This window comes from Melanerpes formicivorus, unplaced genomic scaffold (genome assembly GCF_026170545.1).
Source record: "Melanerpes formicivorus ecotype bairdi unplaced genomic scaffold, bMelFor1.0.p_v2 SCAF_70, whole genome shotgun sequence".
Taxonomy (NCBI): Eukaryota; Metazoa; Chordata; class Aves; order Piciformes; family Picidae; genus Melanerpes; species Melanerpes formicivorus.
The window spans coordinates 1684006-1704477 of record NW_027142422.1 but is presented as its reverse complement, the minus strand read 5'-3'; the positions used below and the strand labels follow the sequence as shown (position 1 = coordinate 1704477).

The following is a 20472-nucleotide window of genomic DNA, read 5'->3' as shown; positions in this document are numbered from 1 at the left end:
TAGTCTTCCTAAATTGTGTCAAAACACTTGGATTGCAGTTCATGATGATTTTAGTAATTCTTATCCATCTGGATACTCACATATATCGAAACATCTTTGGGATGGATAGACATGTTTTAATCTTTTCAGCAGCATAATGTGAAGCTATTTTTAAATGATAGGTTGCTATATATTTCTTTTTCCTGCTACATTCCCCAAAGCAAGATACCTTGCTAGATGATGATAATACTCTGCATCCATTTGCAAAGTGTTATTTTACAAACTATTGTTCTCCAGTGGGTTGTCCTTAGACATGATCCACTGTGACAAAGACCCCACTAATTACATTCACTGACAATGGGGTTTATACTCTAAATAGGCATGGTCCCTGAATTTAGAGCTCTTGTTCTGCAGAGGGATTATCACAGTTTTCTTTAGGAAGAAGTTCTATACAGGGAGAGTGATTGTCCATTGGAATGGGCTGCCTGGGGAGGTGGTGGAGTCACCATCACTGGAGGTGTTCAGGAGGAGACTTGATGGGGTGCTTGGTGCCCTGGGTTAGTTGTTTAGGTGGGTTGGATTGGTTGATTGGTTGGATGCAATGATCTTGAAGGTCTCTTCCAACCTGGTTTATTCTATTCTATAGTTGACTTTTCTGTCAGCATTAAAAATGAAGAAGAGGACTTTGGAAAACCATCCTTGCCATAAGAACACAAACAAAAAGGGCATTTATTAAATTTGTTGTTGTTGATGAACATATACATTTCGTTTGTTCTCCTGATGGAGAGGTTTTATTTCTGGGGTGGTGGAGAGATGATTTAAGGGCCACGCTAGTATAATTTGCACATGAAGCTGCACTGAAAGGTCTCCATTCACAGCAATCCCTACTACACACTTTTCACATGCACATCTGATACCGTCCCAGGGATGCCTGAATACAAAGGTGCTGATTTTTCAGCAGGTGAACATGTCTGGTGTCCTGTTCAGTTGTGCAGAGCAGACATTCAACATCTGGGCTTCCACCCTGCGCCAGGCACAGGCAGGGTGCACAGCGGTGAAGAACCTGGTCCCAAGCACTTCATTAATTTAAGCATATTTTATGCATCCTTTGTTAATTAGGATGTCATCTTAACACTCCAAGAAAAGCTTTCCATCAAGTGTATTGAACACTTTTCCTTGATGCTGGAGCAGAGGGTTGAAGGATCTGGAACAAAACTCCTTTTGCTGCATGAACAGGAGACTCTAACTCAGGTTTGTGCAACAAGATGTGAAAACATATTCATGAAATGGGTTAATCAGTAAAACTACCCATCTTTTTCATTACTCAGGTGACTTAACTGCAAGATGTATAGTTTGATACAGTCTATCAAATTGCAGTGGTATTTGTATGTGGCTGCAGGAATCAGATTCTCACAGAAAACAATCATTTTTTTCTATTGTACAGGCACCCTATTTCATTGCCTGGGCCAATAAGAGCTCAGACTGAAAGCTAAGAAGTATTTATCAAGCCTTTTTCATATCATATGTGGCCCAGCTAGCAAACATTCTCAACCCCTGTGAAATCCATCGTAGCAATTTTGAGAACCACAGTCCACTCAAATGCCTTTAAAAACCTCATTTTGATCTTTGGCTCCTATCTGATTATACAGATCCATATCTGGGTCACAGGGAATAATGCTCTTTCCAGTGAAGCCAAGTTTGGCTTGTTTATGCGGCAATGCCATCTTAGTGATGATTAATTGTGACCCAGAAAGTGCTGGTGTGCTTTGCTTCTGTAGATCAGGGAGGTGAGACTAGAGATAAAGTTGTTTCACAGTTCCCAGCAAAGGTCTCTGGTTCTATCCAGAATTCCCCTGATCTTCTAACTGGAGTCTGTGTCAGGGGATGAAGGAGCTTAGTTTACCAGGTAACGTTATCATTTTCTAACCTCTAAGCGCTTGGCTTTGCCATGTTAACATTCTTTTCTGGTGGGTGTAAGCTACCCAGTGATTGCATAATGCTCAGAAGTACTCAAAGCTGACTCTTCTGGCTTAGCTGTCTGTCTCTGAAGTAATTGGTAAAATGTTCAGTGAAATCAGAAGGATTGGAGGAAACCAACAGAGTGAGCTTCTGAAAATCCCATCCAGAGCTTTGGTTTCTATTTCAGTTTGCCCTTATAACGTTGCTCCATTACAATGTTTCATCCAGTTCTCATTACCTGTGTGGTGGTGCCCTGTGGCTATACCCAGATTACAGTGTCACATGCTTTTACTGACCAACACACAAAGCATTCTTTTTGGTTTATGTTTTTAATGTATTGTGAGAGATTTGTCTTGGTCAGAAGTCATGGGGTAGAACTCCTAACCCAGAGTACCCCAGGAAAAATCCATTTCTCATAAACTGCCTGATGGATTAAAACAAGCAAGAGAAAGGAAGAATACAAGCTTCTAAGCTGTGGTTCACTTATGTTCTCAGGCTAAGAAATAGAATGTGGCATCTCCACTAAAACAGTTGAGCTCTTCTTGTTTATAAGTAGTTTGCTCCTGCTGGAGCACAACTCAGTTTGTATTTCACTTGGATGGTTTTCATTAAGATCTGTTTTCTCTGTCCTTTCACTCCGGTTTTGAATGAATGAGCTTTGATGCTTTGAGGATGGGTTGTATTGGGCAGTCATGCCTATAGGAGTCCAACAATCTTTCCACAAGATTATCTAGTTGACGTTCTCATGGGAAGAATTTAATAAGGAGCCCCTGACAAAGCTCATTGTTGGCTAGAATTACTTTTCATGCTACCACATGGCTCTGGAGCAGGTTCATGCTGCCGAAGACTACAGACCACATGGCTTGACCAAGCTCTGATGTGATTGTTGCACTGTCTTAGGTGACCCAGCGGCCAAGCTCCCATAAGATGAGATGTCTTTTCAGAATTAGCTTTGTCCCAAAGGATCCCATTGATCTTTTAAGAAGAGATCCAGTTGCTTTTGAATATCTCTATGTACAGGTAAGTGGAAGTGTGGCCATTGTCATTGTAAAGGAGAATAAAAAGGCAGTTGCACTCAGAGTATTTATAGATTTATATCTTCACATAGAAAATGATGGCTGCAGTAAGTCCTGGGGTTTATTTCTGCTGCATAAAGACAATGAATACATTTGGGGAATGTGCAAATCTTCCTCATCCCCATCCCCTTCCTTCATAAGTCTCTCCACACAGTAATGCTTTGACAGCTTTCCAAAATATATTTGGCTTCAGAAAAAAAGTGAAGCTGAAGTAATTCCTAGTACTTATTTCTGGTACTGCAATATCAGACAGGAATGGTGCCTGAGAAGGAACTTCCAGTAAAATGGGTGAGAAAACTGACGTACAAGCAATGTAGTTCTCCTGGGTATCTCACCAGGTAGAATCCTGCTGTTGTGAGTCCAGCTATCCTCTTGGCAGCCTTTGTGAAAGGGGATTACTGTTCTCCCCGGGAAGATTGAAGAGAACATAGATCAAAATGCCTCCTGCTCTCTGGCAGAAGTCCTTGTGTATCCTACTGAGCATCAGACACCTCTGAAAGCACCATACAACCTTCAGTGTGGTCCTGCTGGGGAGTTCAGGGCCACCCTTCCCCCAGTGTGTGTATATACTCATACAGTTCAAAAGTAATTCTTTTTTTTTTTCTAAAGATAATCAATAATTTTTAGTGCAGGATTTTTGAACTTGATGCTCCCTCTACTGGTTCTTTGGCAGAGCTGTAACGACGTGGTGCAGGAAAGATTTGGACCCGAACTGAAATACGACATTGCCCTGCGGCTGGCTGCATTACAAATGTATATTGCAACTGTGACCACCAAGCAAACGCAGAAAATCTCTCTCAAATACATAGAGTAAGTCGAGAATGCAGGGTGTGCTTTAGAAGGGAAGCGTTAGCAGTCATCCATAGATTCCTTAGGGCTGTTTCTTTAATGTGCCTCTATCTGTGCACCCATTTTAGGTTCATTCTTTTTTCTTTGCTGCAATTTATTCAAGTGTGTTAAGCAGGCAGACTTTTTGGTCCATTTACCTTTTGGTCATCTGTTTAGACATGTGAAATAGCCTAGAAATGTAATTAAGATTAGCATGCTTGTTTTCAGTTATTTAATGGTCAACTCTTAAGTTCATATGGTCTGAGTCTTAAGTAGTAGAAATGTGGATGATCTCCTGATGCAGAAGACTGCAGGGTCTTGGGCTCCATATGCAAGATTTCCTAAACAGACATTGTAACCCAGCAGGCACCTATTTTGTGTTGGAAAATATGCATGGGCATCTACAAAGAAAAAGAGAGTGTCAAGATGCAGCTGCATGTGCATTTGTTTGGAGTTTAAAATGACCACAAACCCCCAAATGCATTTCGTGGTTGCACACTGGGAATGTCACTCTTGCATGCTCAGTCTTGCAGAGTTTGTCAGCCTTACTGAAATACCATGTTGTATTGTAGCCTATTCATGAATCAGCAGAAGTAATTACTTACAAGTGGAAAGGTAAGCCTTTTGTCAAAATGGGTGCTTCAGTAAAATATGAAGTGTTCTCATTCATAGTATCACTCAGGGTTGGAAGGGACCACAAGGATCATCTAGTTCCAACCCCCCTGCCATGGGCAGGGACACCCCACACTAGATCAGGCTGGCCAGTGCCTCGTCCAGCCTGGTCTTAAACACCTCCAGGGATGGGGCCTCAACCACCTCCCTGGACAACCCATTCCATATGGGGGGGAGAGGTTGTTTTTGAGGGGAAAAAAATCCGCACAATATAAGTGACAAAGACAACAGCTGGGTGGTTTGCATGTTCTTAAACAAAAACGGAAAAGAAACTGAAGTGTGGCATTATGTTGTTAAGCCTACTGCAGTTTTAATCCTATGATGGTACTCACCTGTGTTTGAAAGTGGTGTTTGAGAAATGCAGCATTGACTTTAAACATGAAAAAAAATCAGCTTTATTTTCCAAATGGCACAGTGGAAGAGGTGGGATAGAAGAGAGATTATGTAACATTTGAAAGCATCTTCGTTTTGTGAGTAACACGTAGTTTGAATACAGCAAATAACATGTTACTGAAAAGCTCTGGACTTGTTCAACTCGCCTGTTTTCAGGTGTTCCTTCACTTGGCATCGCAGTCACCAATGTTTAGATAAATAATCATCACAGGAATGTGAAATTAAATATATGCCTTTCATTGCAGGAAAGAATGGGGATTAGAGACTTTTCTTCCATCTGCTGTGCTGCAAAGCATGAAAGAAAAGAACATTAAGAAAGCACTTTCACACCTTGTCAAAGCAAATCAAAACCTGGTTCCTCCGGGTAAAAAGGTATTGCATTTGCATCTTAATGAAATGTGCATTTTAAAGAATAGAAAGGGTGGCCTGCATGGGAAACATTAAAATTAATCCTTTGGAGAAACACCTAGCCATTATATTTTCAGAGATTTAACTTTTGGTGCTCGGTACAACGTAGCCAAGAACAATTAAAAATAATTAATTATACCCCGACTAAACTATCTCCTTACCCTGAGAATGGCAGAACACTGCTCATTAATGCTTCAGGTGACTTAAAGATTTCTTTTTGGTTATCATTAATTTAGTACTTCCTGTTAATGGCAGACTTGTTGGGAAAGTTACTGTTCTTTGGTGCTTTCATCTGAAGCAGGTTATCCTACGGGTCTGACATGAATGCTGGTTTACAGCATGGTTTTCCATTTTGCTGTAGAAACCTTTTGCTGGTCAAGATTGAACTGGACTGGACTGGACTGGAGTGGACTGGATAGAATAGAATAGAATAGAATAGAATAGAATAGAATAGAATAGAATAGAATAGAATAGAATAGAATAGAATAGAATAGAATAGAATAGAATAGAATAGAATAGAATAGAATTAACCAGGTTGGAAAAGACCTTTGAGATCATCAAGTCCAACCTATCACCCAACACCATCTAATCAACTAAACCATGGCACCAAGCACCCCATCCAGTCTCTTCTGAAACACTTCCAGGGATGGTGACTCCACCACCTCCCTGGGCAGCACATCCCAATGGCCAATCTCTCTTTCTGGGAAGAACTTCTTCCTAACCTCCAGCCTAAACCTCCCCTGGCGCAGGTTGAGACTGTGTCCTCAGATGTTGGTTCTTACAGTAAATGACCCTTCTTGCTGTTGTAAAATGCTTTTCTTAGCACTGAATTTCAGCTCAGGTGGGGAAAAACATGTAGAAGACAATGTTGCTGAGGAATGCATGCAGCTAAGGCTGGCTTTAGACACCATAATGAGGTTTCTTTATGCATGTCATCTATTCTCACTTTGTAGTCAATGGAGAGAAATCGCGCTTACAGATAGGAAATTCATCCCATCCCACATTAGGAACCCAAAATAGGTCAGATGGCTTGTGTCCTAGAAATGCCTATTTCTCCCCATGGACTATAAAAAGAAACCGAGTGACTACTTGAAACATAAAATGAGCTGCACCCTGCTTCACGACACTTTGTTTCTGAACAGAAGAAAAGACCCCAAACACCACCATGGTGCCTGAGCTAAGGGTCATTATGGTCAGCAGAAATCCTGCTTGGAGGTTTCAGATTGCATCATGACTGTGAATGCAGCAGTGTGTGTTTTGGTTTGTGATGCTCAGGAAGAAAAAGCCACCTTTTTGACAAGACAAGCCTGCTGCTGCACATCTCCTGTACTGTGAAGCTAAAGCTAAATAATGCCACTTGATTATTGTTAATCCTGGTAGTGTAAATTTGAGGGATTTTTGGAAGCCACTGCTGCTGCAGGCCTTGCAGGTGATGACAGTAGCATTGCAGTATCAGTCCTTGGGGGAAGATGGGTTACAACAGTCCCTTCCTGGAGCAAGCAGACTTCATTGGTTTCACTTCATTCTTTTCAATTTGAGCTTCAGACATACGTTGTGTGCCCACCTGCTTTTTTATCAGGTAGGTCTCAGAAACAAAGCATCTGAGCTCATGCTCACCTTTTACCTTTTTTGGAGTCTTCTCTCCCTTGCATGAAGGGAAGCCTGTCCTCGTCAGAAGTCTCCTGTTTCCAATAATCCCTGTGTGTTTCTCCACCAACTGAACATCCAGTGAAGGGAAGAGGAAAACATTAACTAGTTGCTGATTTCCAAATCATTTTAGTCTATGGTGTCTAGAAAAACCTTTGGATAGAGGCTCTTAAATTGCTGTTCAAGATCAAAATAAGTCTTTAAATTAGGAATCAAGTGGCTGAACTGAGAATAACAAATGACAAGAGTTTGTTTTATCTTACTGTTCAAGAGTCCAGATACAGGGATTCACACCAGGGAGGTCTAAGCTTTGGGTCCAGACTGTTAAGGTGAAGCGAAATGCTTCTTGTTGCCATTCAGCTTTGCACAATATTTCCAAGTTGTTTCTTTTTAAGTGGTTCATTTAAGTTTGAAGAGAAAAAAAATAGGAGCTAAGTTATGACCTGGGCATGATATGATCATATGGATGTACTGTATTTAGCTTTCAGATTTATTCCCTGCTAACTATAGTAGAAGAGATTTGTTTTAAAAACCAGGAAACGTAGTAATGGAGTGGAATAATACACCATATGCCACCAGTACCCAGCAAAATGTAAGACACAGAGCTGACAAAAGCACTTTGTTCTCTTGCTTTGTAGAGGTACACAAACGTTTAAGAACTGATGGTGATTGTGAATGGGAAGCTGCTGTCTGGCCTTGAAATCCCTGGATGCACAGATGTTTAATCGGAATAGTTTAACATTTTCCTTTCATTGGAGCAGTTACGATGTTCTTGCAGTGCTCTGCTGCACCCGTACACGAGTCCTCACTGTGTTTTAACTTAACAAGCAAGGTCTTAAGTTAAGAATGAAACTGCTTCTCCATAGCTGAAACTCAAGTATCTAATGATTTAGTTTCAGGCTCTGCAAAGTTTTCATTGCAGTCTGTTCTTCTTAGACTACACAAATACATTTTCTTTCTGAATTGGAAAATGTACTGATTTCCACCACTGCCTCTTATCCCTGTTTCTCCTTCCCCAGCTGTCTGCTCTGCAAGCCAAGGTGCATTACCTGAAGTTCCTCAGTGACCTACGATTATACGGAGGGCGTGTTTTCAAGGCAACACTGGTGGTAAGATTTCCCTTGGAACAGTCTCTCTGTTCCCCTGATTTATTATTCTTCTTTAATCCACATGCCTTCTTGCAAAAGCTGGACCACACCATTTTCTTTCCAAGTTTAGGCACTACACTTCAAAAATAATTGTTAATTGAACCTTTGTAACTTTTATATATTAAAAACCAGCATTGCTGTGGAAAGCAGAATCTTCCCGGAGATTTGGACATAGGCAGCACCTGTCTGGCAAAAAGCAACATCCAAAGAACTGCAGAACGAGGAAATTATCAGCCTGGAAAACTCTGAATGGCAAAGATTCTCTTTTGAAAAATCCATCCATCCATCCATCTGTTTGTCTATCCCAGCACCCATCTGAAAAGCAGTGTATAGTCAGTACCCAGCAGCAGATTCCTTTGCTTTTGGTTTTTGTCATGAATCGAGGATGCTCCTGTATAGTCTATCTTCTTAGAGAGAAGAAGCACAATCATTTTTAGTGTAGAAATGCCATGCACAGGTAGCATCATCAAAATGATAAAGAGTGGCAATTTCTGACACTATCCAGCACCTATCAACTGTTTTTCACTTTTGCTTTCTTTTCCTCTTCTGCTAAAGCAGGGAGAAAAGCGCTCGGAAGTGACTCTGTTAGTAGGGCCGCGGTATGGGATCAGTCACGTGATAAACACCAAAACAAACTTGGTGGCTCTCCTGGCAGACTTCAGCCATGTGAACAGGATTGAGATGTTTACAGAGGATGAAAGCAACGTTAGAGTTGAGCTGCATGTCTTAGATGTAAAAGTAAGTTTGTTGATGATGATATTCATAATAACATCTTTCAATAGTGGGTTTGGGTTTGTTTAGTATTTGACCAAGCTATGCTGTTATGAACATCTTCATGTCAACGCTGTCCTGAGGGTGCATTATTACCTCTTTTGTGTACCAGACTGGGGCTTTGCAGCACTTGTATTCTGTTTTGACTTTTCTCTTGCTTTCTTGTTGTCTTCCTTGATTGAGAAGTGGTGATGGTGAAATTTGCCTGTTTTGCAGCTCATTGATGGACTAGAAGCTCCTTCTAGTGTAAGAGACAATATTATTACTATTGGAGGAAATCACCAGCTACATCAGACCAGTGTCCCCTGTAATCCATTGCTTTATCCTCAAAGGTCACTGCAACTAACCCCACAGTGCCTAAAAATGGAATAAACTATAAAAATCCAAGGCTTTTCTTTCTCTGCCCTTGTAGTTCCAATTCAGTGCTTTACCCTACATAATATATTCACAGATGCTCTTCATCTACTTATAGTAATTTAATTTCTCTTAAATCCCACTTGACACTAACACTTTGTGTCTGTGGCATCTAGTGCCAATGAGTAGAGTTCTGAATATTATATTGTCCTGGTTCCTCTTGGCGTGGTTTCTGGTTGGCTTTGAAGTGAAAGGCTTCATGTATTGCTTAAAGCATTCATCAGAGTTTGAAGGAAGAGTCACTACAAACCATAAGTGATCAGATGGGCTGGCTATGTGTCCTGGTAAGGTCTTCATTTTCATTTCCTCCCTAGGAGTCATAGAAGCTAGACACCTTAAAATAAACTTGAGAAAAACAGCTTGGGGCATTCAAAGCCACAGAGACCTGAACAAAAGTTTGAGGCAACAAAATTTATATATCATGGCAAAAGAAAAGGGAATGAAAGAAAGTATGTTTCACATGGAATCCTTATGTTTGGTTCTCACTAGCCTGGCAGCCAGAGATTTTCAAAGCACTGAGGTCTCTCAGTTTTGTTTGATCTGATTTTCTTTTTTTATGCTTTGGGTTTGTTTTCTTTGCTGATCTCCCTTCTGAGGATCTTTTACCATTCTTTTTGTCTCTGTTCACCTGCTGCTTTTTTCCTTGCTTGTCCCTTCGTTAATGCCAGGCCACAAACACTGAACTCTTTTCAGCCATCGCTGCAGTGTTTGCTGTGCTGCTGTGTAGTGATAGCTTTAATCTCACTATTGCATTTTCTGAACCTGAACTTTCCCTGTCTGCTTCCTATATCTTGTTTCTTTTCATGAGCTTAGAGCACCTTGTTTTCAGGGAAATTCTGCAGATTTCCATACTACTGCAAGATTCTAGTGCTGAATGTGCCAGGTTCTTAGCCCTGGGCAGTTTCAGAGTGACAGCAAACAATGCTTTGGAGAGAATACATCTGTGTAAGAAAAATGATGAAGCAAGAGTCTTAAAATTGTTAGCTCTTAAAATGTCCAGTGGTCTTCCACCTCACTGCAACTCCAGTGAGTTTTATAAGTATTCAATACTACGATATTAGAAGTGAGGAAAAGGTTTTGTATATGTTTTTCAGTGTGGCATTTGTGATGTGTAGTAGTATTGTCTGCAGGTAAACACACTGAGGAGGAACAGCCTTAACCAAGACTTGGTTGTATTCTTCGTAGCCTATTACTCTGCTGATGGAGTCATCAGATGCAATGAATCTTGCTTGCCTCACAGCTGGATACTATAGACTGCTGGTTGACTCAAGGCGCTCGATATTTAACATGGCCAACAAGAAAAATACCGGGAGCCGGGAAACAGGTACTCACTGCACAGTCTGTTAACCATGGTCCCATGCAGAAAGCAGAAGCTGACTTGAACCAGTGCACCTCCAGATAAACACAAGGCTGTGCCAAATGGGATCTGATTCCTGGCTCAGACCTAGCACCACAGCAGGTCAATTCATCCGTATAATGTTGTAATATTCAGCCTGTTATAGCATCTTGATGGTAAAATAAACCAGGTGATTAGTTTCTTTCATACTATAATGAAACATATGCATGCTCCCTATGAGTGCTACAATTTTATGTGCATCTGTCTTTTGTAAGAGTACATTTGATGTTGGAGAAACCAGCTGGGGGCTTCGTTTTGTGTTACCACTCCTGGAGCAGCGTTTGTATCTAGCTGAGGTTTAGTTACGTTCTAAAGTACAAAACAACCAGTTAAACTTTAGGTCAGTAAATCAACAGATACTTAACTTAGAGCAGAAGAGAGTTTGAAAGTGCTCTTCTAAAGTGTTTGATGGCTCAGCTGTTCTATTCAGAGTGTTTATTGCTCAGCATAACCATGTTATTGTTTAAAAATTACTTGGCTTTGCTTTTTAATTTCACAATGTTGATTTTATTTCATCATGCTACAGGAACTGAAAATAGGGGGAAGCATAATCTCCTTGCTTCTGAGTGGAACTGTTTATCAAAAGCTACCACTTTCCTCTCCGAAGGAGATCAGGAGACTCAAATGTCCTTTGCTGATCCAAAACAGAAGGCTGTAGATGTTTCTGAAAGTCTGTTATGTCAAAAGGAACACAGACATCTGTACATAGAAAACACTTACAATTCAGGTGGATTTGATCAACATCTGGCCAAGCAAAGTGACGCCACTGAAGCAGAAGAAAGCAGAAATTTTAATCAGCCTTCACTGCTGTCACTCTCAGGTTTGGAGTCTAGCAAGAAAGCACAGGATTCCCCCAGGGGAGCTAAAGTTTCCTTTATTTTTGGAGATCACACCTTGGATGGTATCAATCCCCAGACTCTTGGCTATGAAAGGCTTTTGGATGAAAGTCCAGAACTACTAGAAAAACAAAGAGCCATTTATATTAGTAATGCCAATGACATGAAAGGCCTGGAGTTGTCACCAGATGCTGAAAGCATTCAGTTTGCTACAAATTCTGTTTACGCAACTATAAACGACGGTAAAATATTCGGAGCTGCGGAGGGGATAGAAGAGCCTTTGCTGCATGATATTTGTTATGCAGAAAACACAGATGATGCTGAAGATGAGGATGAAGTAAGCTGTGAAGAAGACATTATGGTAGGAGAAATCAATAGGCCTACTCTTCTCAGCCTTTCTGGTTCTAGTGATGACATTATTGATTTGACTTCACTTCCACCTCCAGAAGGTGATGATAATGAAGATGATTTCCTATTGCATACCTTAAACATGGCCATTGCTGCTCCCCCACCTGGCTTCAGGGACAGTTCAGATGAGGAAGACTCTCAGAATCAAGCAACACAACCTAGAGACAACAAGGAGCAAGCCAGTAATCTAGGCAATGATGACATTCCAGTGTCGCTTATCGATGCTGTCCCTACTAATACAGAGGGGAAGTGTGAGAAGGGGCTAGATGATGCTGTAGTCTCTACACTTCAAGCACTAGAAGCTTTGGCTGCTTCAGAGGAACAGCAGACGAATGACAATTCAGGTTCTTTCACCATAGTTACATTTATTCATTGAAAATCATTCCATCTCATCCATTTAGCTTTGGAAATGCTCCATTTCATGAGGGCTGGGTTGTCTGGTGTTTTCTTTTTGGTTTACCTCAGTTTTTTTTGGCCATCATTTTGCATACACCATATTCCATATTATTTAATGGAACTACCATTATGTTATTAACCTACCTGTCCCGGGAACTGTGCAATAAAGTCAAAGTGTTCTTGCAAAGCATATTTTTGTCTCTAACACACCCCCTTTGCTTGTCACTTAGCCAGGTGCTTCAGCTGCTGTCATTTAATTGACTCTTATTTTTTGTGGCTTGCAGGTGTAGCTATCCTGCGAGCATATAGCCCTGAGTCATCTTCAGATTCTGGCAATGAAACAAATTCCTCTGAAATGACTGAGAGCTCTGAACTAGCCGCAGCACAGAAACAGTCGGAAAACACTGCGCGCATGTTTCTGACCACAAGTGAAGGCTACCAACCCCTTGTGGAAGAGCAGACTGAATTTCCTATTGCTAAGAATCAGGCTGGAGGGCCAGGCATGAAGCCCTCGCAGCCTTTGGCTGGTCGTCAGGCTGCAGACCTGCAGTCAAAAGTTGTGCCTTCAAAGCAGATTCTTCATTCAGATAACATGGAAATGGAGCCAGAGACCATGGAAACAAAATCTGTCACGGATTATTTTAGCAAATTGCACATGGGATCCTTGGTATATTCTTGCACTAGTAAAAGGAAAAATAAGATGGCAGACAGTGAAGTAAAAGCACCCTCTGATGGCAATGCTACTGTGAAAAAGCAACAGGGAACTAAAAAAGCAGAGACTGATGAAGATCTAAAAGCTAAATTTGGAACTCTCTCAGCAAGAGACAGTCAACGCCTAAGCACTTTCAATGTGGAGAGAACTGCCTTCCGCCAAAGATGGTACCCTGCTGATGATGGGGCAGCAGATAAGCCAGGACCAGAAACAGTGAACGGGAAGACTTTTCCACGAGTTCCTGTCCTTGGTAAAACAGAAAATGACTGTAAGGATGAAGTGGACCCTGAGGGGGATCAGGGCGATACCTCGGGGCTTAGCCAACGTGAAACCTTCCTGTCGGATATGACTCCTGTGTCTTCAGGCAAAGACCTAAACGACATAGAAGATACTGATTTATCTGCAGATGACCATCCCTCAAAACTTCCAGAAGCTGAGCAGAGCGTGGCTAGACTTTGTGAATATCACTTGGCTAAGCGCATGTCATCTCTGCAAAGCGAAGGCCATTTCTCACTGCAAAGCTCTCAGTGCTCTTCAGTGGATGCAGGATGCAGCACAGGCAGCAGCACGTGTGCTACCCCTGTGGAATCCCCCCTTTGTACCTCTGACGTTAAGCACATTATCTCTGACCCATCAATGAAGGGCATTGCCTATATTCCAGCAGACGAACGAGCTGCGGTTCTCCCCAGCCACGGAACGGCGTACAAGGACGTGCACCAGCAGCCCGAAGCTGTGTGCCACAGGATGACGGTGCCCGGCGTGCACTCGGCAATTAATGCTGAGCCGCTCTTCGGCACGTTGAGAGAAGGATGTCATCGGATCCCCAAGATTAAAGAAACTACAGGTACAGCAGTAATAAAGCGCTTCTTGTGTTTGCTTTGTGAAACTGCATGCTGCTGTTGAGGTCTGGGGGAGACGTTTGCATTGCCCTTACCTGAAACTACATCAGGCTGTAGCAGGCAGCAGGATTAGACCTTCAGTGTATCTCTTGCTTTTACTTGTTCATGCTGGAATATGAGCTGCTTGCAAAGAACAGTTAACTTTTTTTTCAATAGTTAAATAGCAGTTAAAAATACTTGAGGGGATACAATTTTTAGAGAGGCCTCACTTTCAGTCTTAGCAAGCCTTTCCAGAATCCACAGTTAAGTTCCAGGATAGTTGTTAGATTATAAAATGACTTCACAAGGTGTATTAATGTAGGAGAGAAAAACCTGTGATTCACTTATTATGCATTTTATATGCTCTTCTAGCAGATTGTCAAAAGCATGCCAGTAGGTATAAAATGCTCTAAGTGTGAGAAAATGTTGCTACCTTATTAAGCGTGTATTTACTTCACCATCTGACAGTAGGTGTTTCCTTAAAGAATAACTTACACGTGGAACTATTACCATATTTTTAAGTTCCCCTTTTAAGAGGTTTTATGAACCTACTGTTATGAAAAAAAAAATGCAGTTTTCCAGAGAAGGTCCTGAAAATACTTTCAATTGGTTTCTGTCTTCCTGGGTTGCAACCAACATGTGGCAGTAGTGTGTGAATGCCTGAAAATGGAACAGAGCGAGAAATGTCAATTCTCTCCTAAAATACCACATATAATCAAACCAAAATTGCTCTGAATGTACCTTTCCATACACTCTCACGTGGAGTTAAAGAAGGTGTTTTAATCTGGAAATACGCAAACAGTTAATGGAAATCCACACACTGGAGGAGGTCTGTGATGGTTTACTGATGATTTTCTATTCCTATTTTTAAATAGGTCTGCTGTAGCAGAATGAACAATGAACTATTCATAGGTTATAGTTTGTTGGTAGATTGGTAAGAGGTATCTTGGTGAAATAGAAAACACACAAGGAACTAGCAATGCTTTTTTTGTGATATATTTTGAGGAGTGAAGACCACTGGGGAATACCAGGAATCCGTTTGTCCTGACTGTTAAAGATGCTTAAAAGTTCAGTTTCTGAGTATTACCAGAGTGATACTTAATTATTCTGTCTGCTTTTCTACTACCCCTAGTGTAGCTTTCACAGAGCCTGAAAAAGGAAGACAAGGAGGCATGCCTACAGCTTTTCCTAGACAGCCTCTAGCTGACTCCATCATGCTATCATCCATGCTATCAGAATCAAAGGTGCCAAGTCAAAATCAAGACTCTTGTGACATTCCCAAAGTAAATCAGGCTTGTGGGGCAACAGTTAGTTTACGGCCATGCAACATGATAGGAGGAAGCCTCAGGATGCCGCACAACAGGAAAGTGCTGAGGCGCAGCAGCAGCATCATTGGAGGCTCTGCAGGCATCGAGATGCTGTTTGAAAAGAAGGCAGCCGCAGCCAGCTTGAAATGCCTGGACAACACCCGAAGGGATGAATCCAAACCAGAGAGAAAGGTGGAACTCCCCCTGGGCAAAAAGCTGTCAAAAAGTTACTCACAGAGTTCTGTGTATGTCAGCACTGATAGAAAAGACAGTAAGAGGTGTTCAGGCACAGGCGTCAGTCAGAATGACTCCAAGCAGTGTCGAGCTTTGCCTTTGCGGAAGCTGGACACCAGCACTTGGAGGTGTCGTGGTCCCTTTAGCTATTGTTTCTTAGGCAGAGGAAGCGATGACAATGATGACGGAGATGACCAAGAGAGCCATCAGGTCTCGTGTCTCTTTGAACCACAGATCCCCTGTGAGCTCGCAGAACCAGCTGGTCAGTCATTTGCCAGTGAAAATGAGCAGAAAGTCTTGGAGTCCCCGAAGGCTGCTGAGTCCCCGCCGGATGAAGCAGTTAACACGCACGAGACGAACAGTGCTGACACACAGGGTGGTAAAATCGATGCGAATCTCAACAACGTGGCCTTCGATGCGCGAATCACACGAATAAATGAGATGAAGGAGAAGACGTACGCCATGCCTGATGGATTTATTGCAGCACAAAAGGATGCCAATGAGCTACTCTCACTGGTCCGAGCAAGTATGGGCAAGAGAGAAGATTTACATCCAGAAACATACGACCTTACGCTTTCTAAGTACAAACAACTGTTATCTATGGAATCAAGACAGTTGGGAAGTGCCTGCAGGAAAATGGCCATGGCTGATAAAAGCCCTGAGGAAATGCTTTTAGCTATGACTTCCAGCTTTCAAGTACTCTGTTGCTTAACAGAAGCCTGCATGCGTTTAGTTAAAGTCATGAACTCTGAAACACAGCAGCAGGAAATTATAGCTAAGATAGACGAGGTTGTGATAAACTACATTTGTCTTCTGAAGGCTGCAGAAGCAGTGTCAGGCAAGACCTCCAGTGACCCTAGCATTAAACTCTTGGCTCGACATTCGACTACCATGGCCGCTATTGTAAGCACACTAACACGTTCTCTTAAAACGCTTTTAAACAAATAAAATACAAAAAGTCACTTCATAATCTACCTTTGCAAAGCCATACATTAAAAAAACAAAACAAAACAAACAACAAACTTTTATTTACCCTGTGTGTATGAACTAATGTAACAAACTCAGCTTTCTCTGTATATTTTGTTATTTTGTATAAAATAGGTACGAGATTTAAACAGCAACAAAACCACAACAACTTAAAAGGCTGAACACTGACAAAAGTAATGACCAGATCTGTCCTTCTCTTTATACAAAAACAAAAGCCAAAAAAAAAACCAACACCAAAACACCTTCTCCCCCCACAACCAGAACAACAAAAAAATAGATCCAAAAAAAAAATCGATTCCCATGCAGGAGCAAATTGATGTTTGGCTATTTTTCACATAGCCAAACTTACGGTTGTATGAAGTGGACTTTCGAAGCCTGTCATGTCAGTGAAGTTGCTTTCTGTCTCATCCAAGTTTTCACTTGGAGGATGCTCCACGTGCAGAGACGAGAAGTGAAACCACGGTGTAAATAACACAATATTTAATGTTTTAAAATTATCATTTTTAAAGCAGTGAAAATAGCAAAAAAAAAGACATTTAAAAATCCAAGAGACTATTATAACTTACTAGAGAAAATATATATATATATATATATATAAAATAAATGACTCTTTTGTTCATATGGCCTGAATTATCTGATTCTTCTTTTCTAGGAATTTCTGTATTTAAACACAAAACAAAAAAAAGAACAAAAAAAAATAAAGGTATTGAAAATAGCAACTTCAGAGGGTATCCAATACTGAAATTAGTGTTGGCGTTTCAGAGAGGGAAGGTAGCTGTGGAGGACTGAGGACACAGAAAGCAGAGCGGTGGTGGTGTTCTCTCTGCAATGAAAGGTTGACGCCGTGCTGGTCAGACTAAAATGTATAGGGCAGGTCTGCACATTCCTTTCACTGGTAAAGGAGACAAGAGGACCATCAGGAAATTCCTGTGCTGTTTACTGATTCATCATATACCTATGGTGCATCTGAGCAACATGAACTGCATCTATTTTGTTAAGTATTTTATACATCATATTTTATGATTCTCGATGTTCAACTGTAAATAAGTTAGAAATAAAATGAAGTTTTCAGAACACAATAAATATCTCTGAAGTATTTCCAGCTTAGAGACAGTTCTTCTCTGACTGATGACAAAGGCAAGCTGTGAATAATCTCTCCCATCTGAACCTTTCTGGAAAACATTTTGTAGTCTGGTATTTGAGAGACAGCCAAAGCCAAAAGCTCTCGCTTTCACCTGGCAAACAGGCTTTCACAAGTGCATCTGTTAAACTTTTCGGTCACCACGCAGCAGCAGCCCTTGTGGAAAGTGCAGGATACCATTCTCCAAACTGATGTAGGTGATTTTTGTCCACTTCTCAGGATGCCACATGCAAAGAGTATAATCACTGTTTTGAACACCTGCCCATTCACTTGAAGCACACGGGAAGTTTCCTGTGCTGAACCAGAAAGACTGAAGTAGCAAAATTCATTTTTTTGCCAAAGTTATATTTTCTCACATAGAGTGATGCACTTTGCCATGAAACCAAGATGGGCTTTTTCCTCCAAATGCAGAGAAGCTTCTTCAGAGACACAGTATCAGAAGCTTAGTCTGTTGTCCATAGGGGAGAAACCTCATTTCCAAGACTAACTCACTTAGCACGTGGATCCGCTCTGGAGGGCAGCTCAGAGGTAGGCTGCAGGCTGAATGATGGTGGTGGTGGGCAGCAAACAGCCTGTCCCCATGCAGTGCTCACACTCACCTCAGAGGGTGGGGCTGCATGTGCTGCTCTTTTGCTGCAAAATTACCACTGAAATCCTGTGGGTTGTTGAGTATTTCATACTGGGCTGAAAACAAGATGAATTGTTGTACTGATAGGTGTTCCTTGACAGCATTGTGGGGTCGTGTGAAAATGACAGTGCTTTGGAAGTGCTACGTTTCAAGGCAGAGTTAGGATTGCCACAAATAAGCATCCACATAGTTCATAGGCAAGTGGCACTTTCAGGGTTGCTAGTCCAGTCTTTTCCAATCCACTCCATCTCATAAATTGATCTAATTCTGTTTGAAAGGTTGTCCTTGCTGTTTAAGAAGTTTCCTGTTTGCAAAGCTGCTCGTTTTACTCCCTAAAGTGAACTGTGGTCTTTTTCCTTTTGGTGGTGGTGTCTTTTAGGTTTAACTAGTGGAGTTTTTTCCTCTCCATTTTAATGCATTTTCATAGAATCATTTGGATTGTAAGGGACCTCTGGAGTTCTCCTAGTCCAGCTCTTGCTCATAGCAGGTTTAATTAGGTCAGGTTGCTCAGGGCCATTTCAAGCTGAGGACTGGATAGCCTCCAAGGATGGAGGTCCTACAACCTGTCTGGGCACTTGCTTCAATATTTGGCAATCTTTAAGGGTAAAAATTATTATTCCCCCCACCCCCCACCCCCCCACCCCCCCCCCCGTCTAATCAGAATTTTTCCTGTTCCAGCAATGTCCATTGCCTTTCATTGCACCACTGTGCACCCTTTAGAAGAGTCAGGCTCTGTCTTCTGTGGTCTCCTATCTGGTAGCTGAATGTTGCAATAGTCTCCCCTGAGCCTTTTCTCTTCCAGGCTGAGTAAAACCAGTTCCTTCAGCCCTTCCTTTTATATTGTGTGCTTCAGTCCCTGACCACCATGGTGACCCTCTACTGGACTTGATAGTGTGACTTCATAAACCGCCACAATGTTCCTGTCTCAGATTTGATAAACGGGATCATCTAGCCAAGTGCTCCAAGTCACCTCTCCAAGTCACCAAGGCAGCTTCTGCCCCCCCAGTATTTCAGATCTCTCCATCTGGTCCCATGTGAATGTCTTTCTCATAATCTTTCTGCACAGAATTATATGCAGGCTTTTAAAGGCTGCCTTACAAGGACTTTGCACAATGGCACAGCTGCTGGAAATAATTTGTCTGCAGTCTCCTACAATCACATGTATTCATAAGCATATTGTGTTGGTGACTCACAATCATCCTCTGTCAGTAAGTACTTTCATCTTTCTTCTGGGCTCTGGGGAGACCTTACTGTGGCCTTTCAGCACCTGAAGCAGGCCTATAAGAAAGATGGGGACAGACTTTTTAGCAGAGCCCATTGCTAACAGGCTAAGGGGTAATTGGTTTTAAGCTCAAAGAGGGACATTTATTACAATGAGAGTGGTGAAAGACTACCCAGAGAGTTGGTAGATAAGCTTGACTTTCCAGGGATGAGGCAAGTTGGGTAGGGCTCTGAGCAATTTGGTCTACTTAAGATGTCCCTGGTAGTCTGTGAGTCTATGACTCTGCTTCTTCTGTCTAATGATGGAGGTCTCTGGATGATACTAGCAGTAACTGCTGGTAATCATAAAGTATATGACCTTACACATTAGTTACTGCTAACAGAACCTATTTCTGTTCAAGTATTAACGTGTCCTTGTCTTCCTGTGTGGTATCCTAATGGATTCCTGCATTGATGGTATGTCTCAACTTCACGTCATCAACATGTGACAAATGTCAGCAGTGTGTACCTATTTCTTGCACTAAGTTAGTAAAGAAATACTAAGATCCTACCATCTGACATACTATGCTTCATAAATGTTTGTATAAGCACTGTGTATTTTTTAGCTTGACCAAATGGCAGTTGTCTTCATGTTTAAGTTCCTGAGTTCAGGCTATTTTCTAATTTATTTTTTTAATTAAGAAATAAAGCTGCATACCTGCACTTCTTTTTCTTCTGTTTAATTGAAACTCGATCAGTTCATGATCACTGCAGGATCCAGAACGCTCCATGATGACCTCACTGCTCCCCACAGATGTGAAATACTCTCTTCTACACTAGCACATTATTCAAAGCTGAGAAATGGGCTCCTGAGTAACTTTGTCACTTACAGAATTCATATCTGAGACCCTATGACTGCACTGAAATGCAGTTGAAGTTAGTGGTATTATATCAGGGGTTAATTTGCCTCAGTAGGATACAACTGCAGCACTGTAACAGCGGATGTTAAAAGCCAGAGCCTCGCTGCAGTAAGTGCTAAACTGGTACAAAGTGT

At 41.6% G+C, this 20472-nt stretch overlaps 1 protein-coding gene across 5 annotated transcripts in view; it reads left to right on the top strand.

The window, feature by feature from the left end:
• The window catches only part of FRMPD4 (FERM and PDZ domain containing 4), a 286650-nt gene extending 266612 nt beyond the window's left edge, over positions 1-20038 (top strand). For 3 of the 5 annotated variants that reach the window (XM_068163129.1, XM_068163130.1, XM_068163127.1), the window contains exons 8-17: positions 1099-1230; positions 2839-2958; positions 3688-3824; positions 5153-5279; positions 7982-8071; positions 8666-8848; positions 10481-10619; positions 11218-12279; positions 12616-13887; positions 15059-20038. In XM_068163129.1, coding sequence (XP_068019230.1) covers positions 1099-1230; positions 2839-2958; positions 3688-3824; positions 5153-5279; positions 7982-8071; positions 8666-8848; positions 10481-10619; positions 11218-12279; positions 12616-13887; positions 15059-16410 — 4614 coding nt within the window. In that variant the 3' untranslated portion in view covers positions 16411-20038. Of the gene's footprint in view, positions 1-1098; positions 1231-2838; positions 2959-3687; positions 3825-5152; positions 5280-7981; positions 8072-8665; positions 8849-10480; positions 10620-11217; positions 12280-12615; positions 13888-15053 lie in introns of all 5 variants that reach the window. The other 2 variants (XM_068163128.1, XM_068163131.1) reach the window with 2 other exon arrangements.
• Positions 20039-20472: the final 434 nt, after the last annotated feature.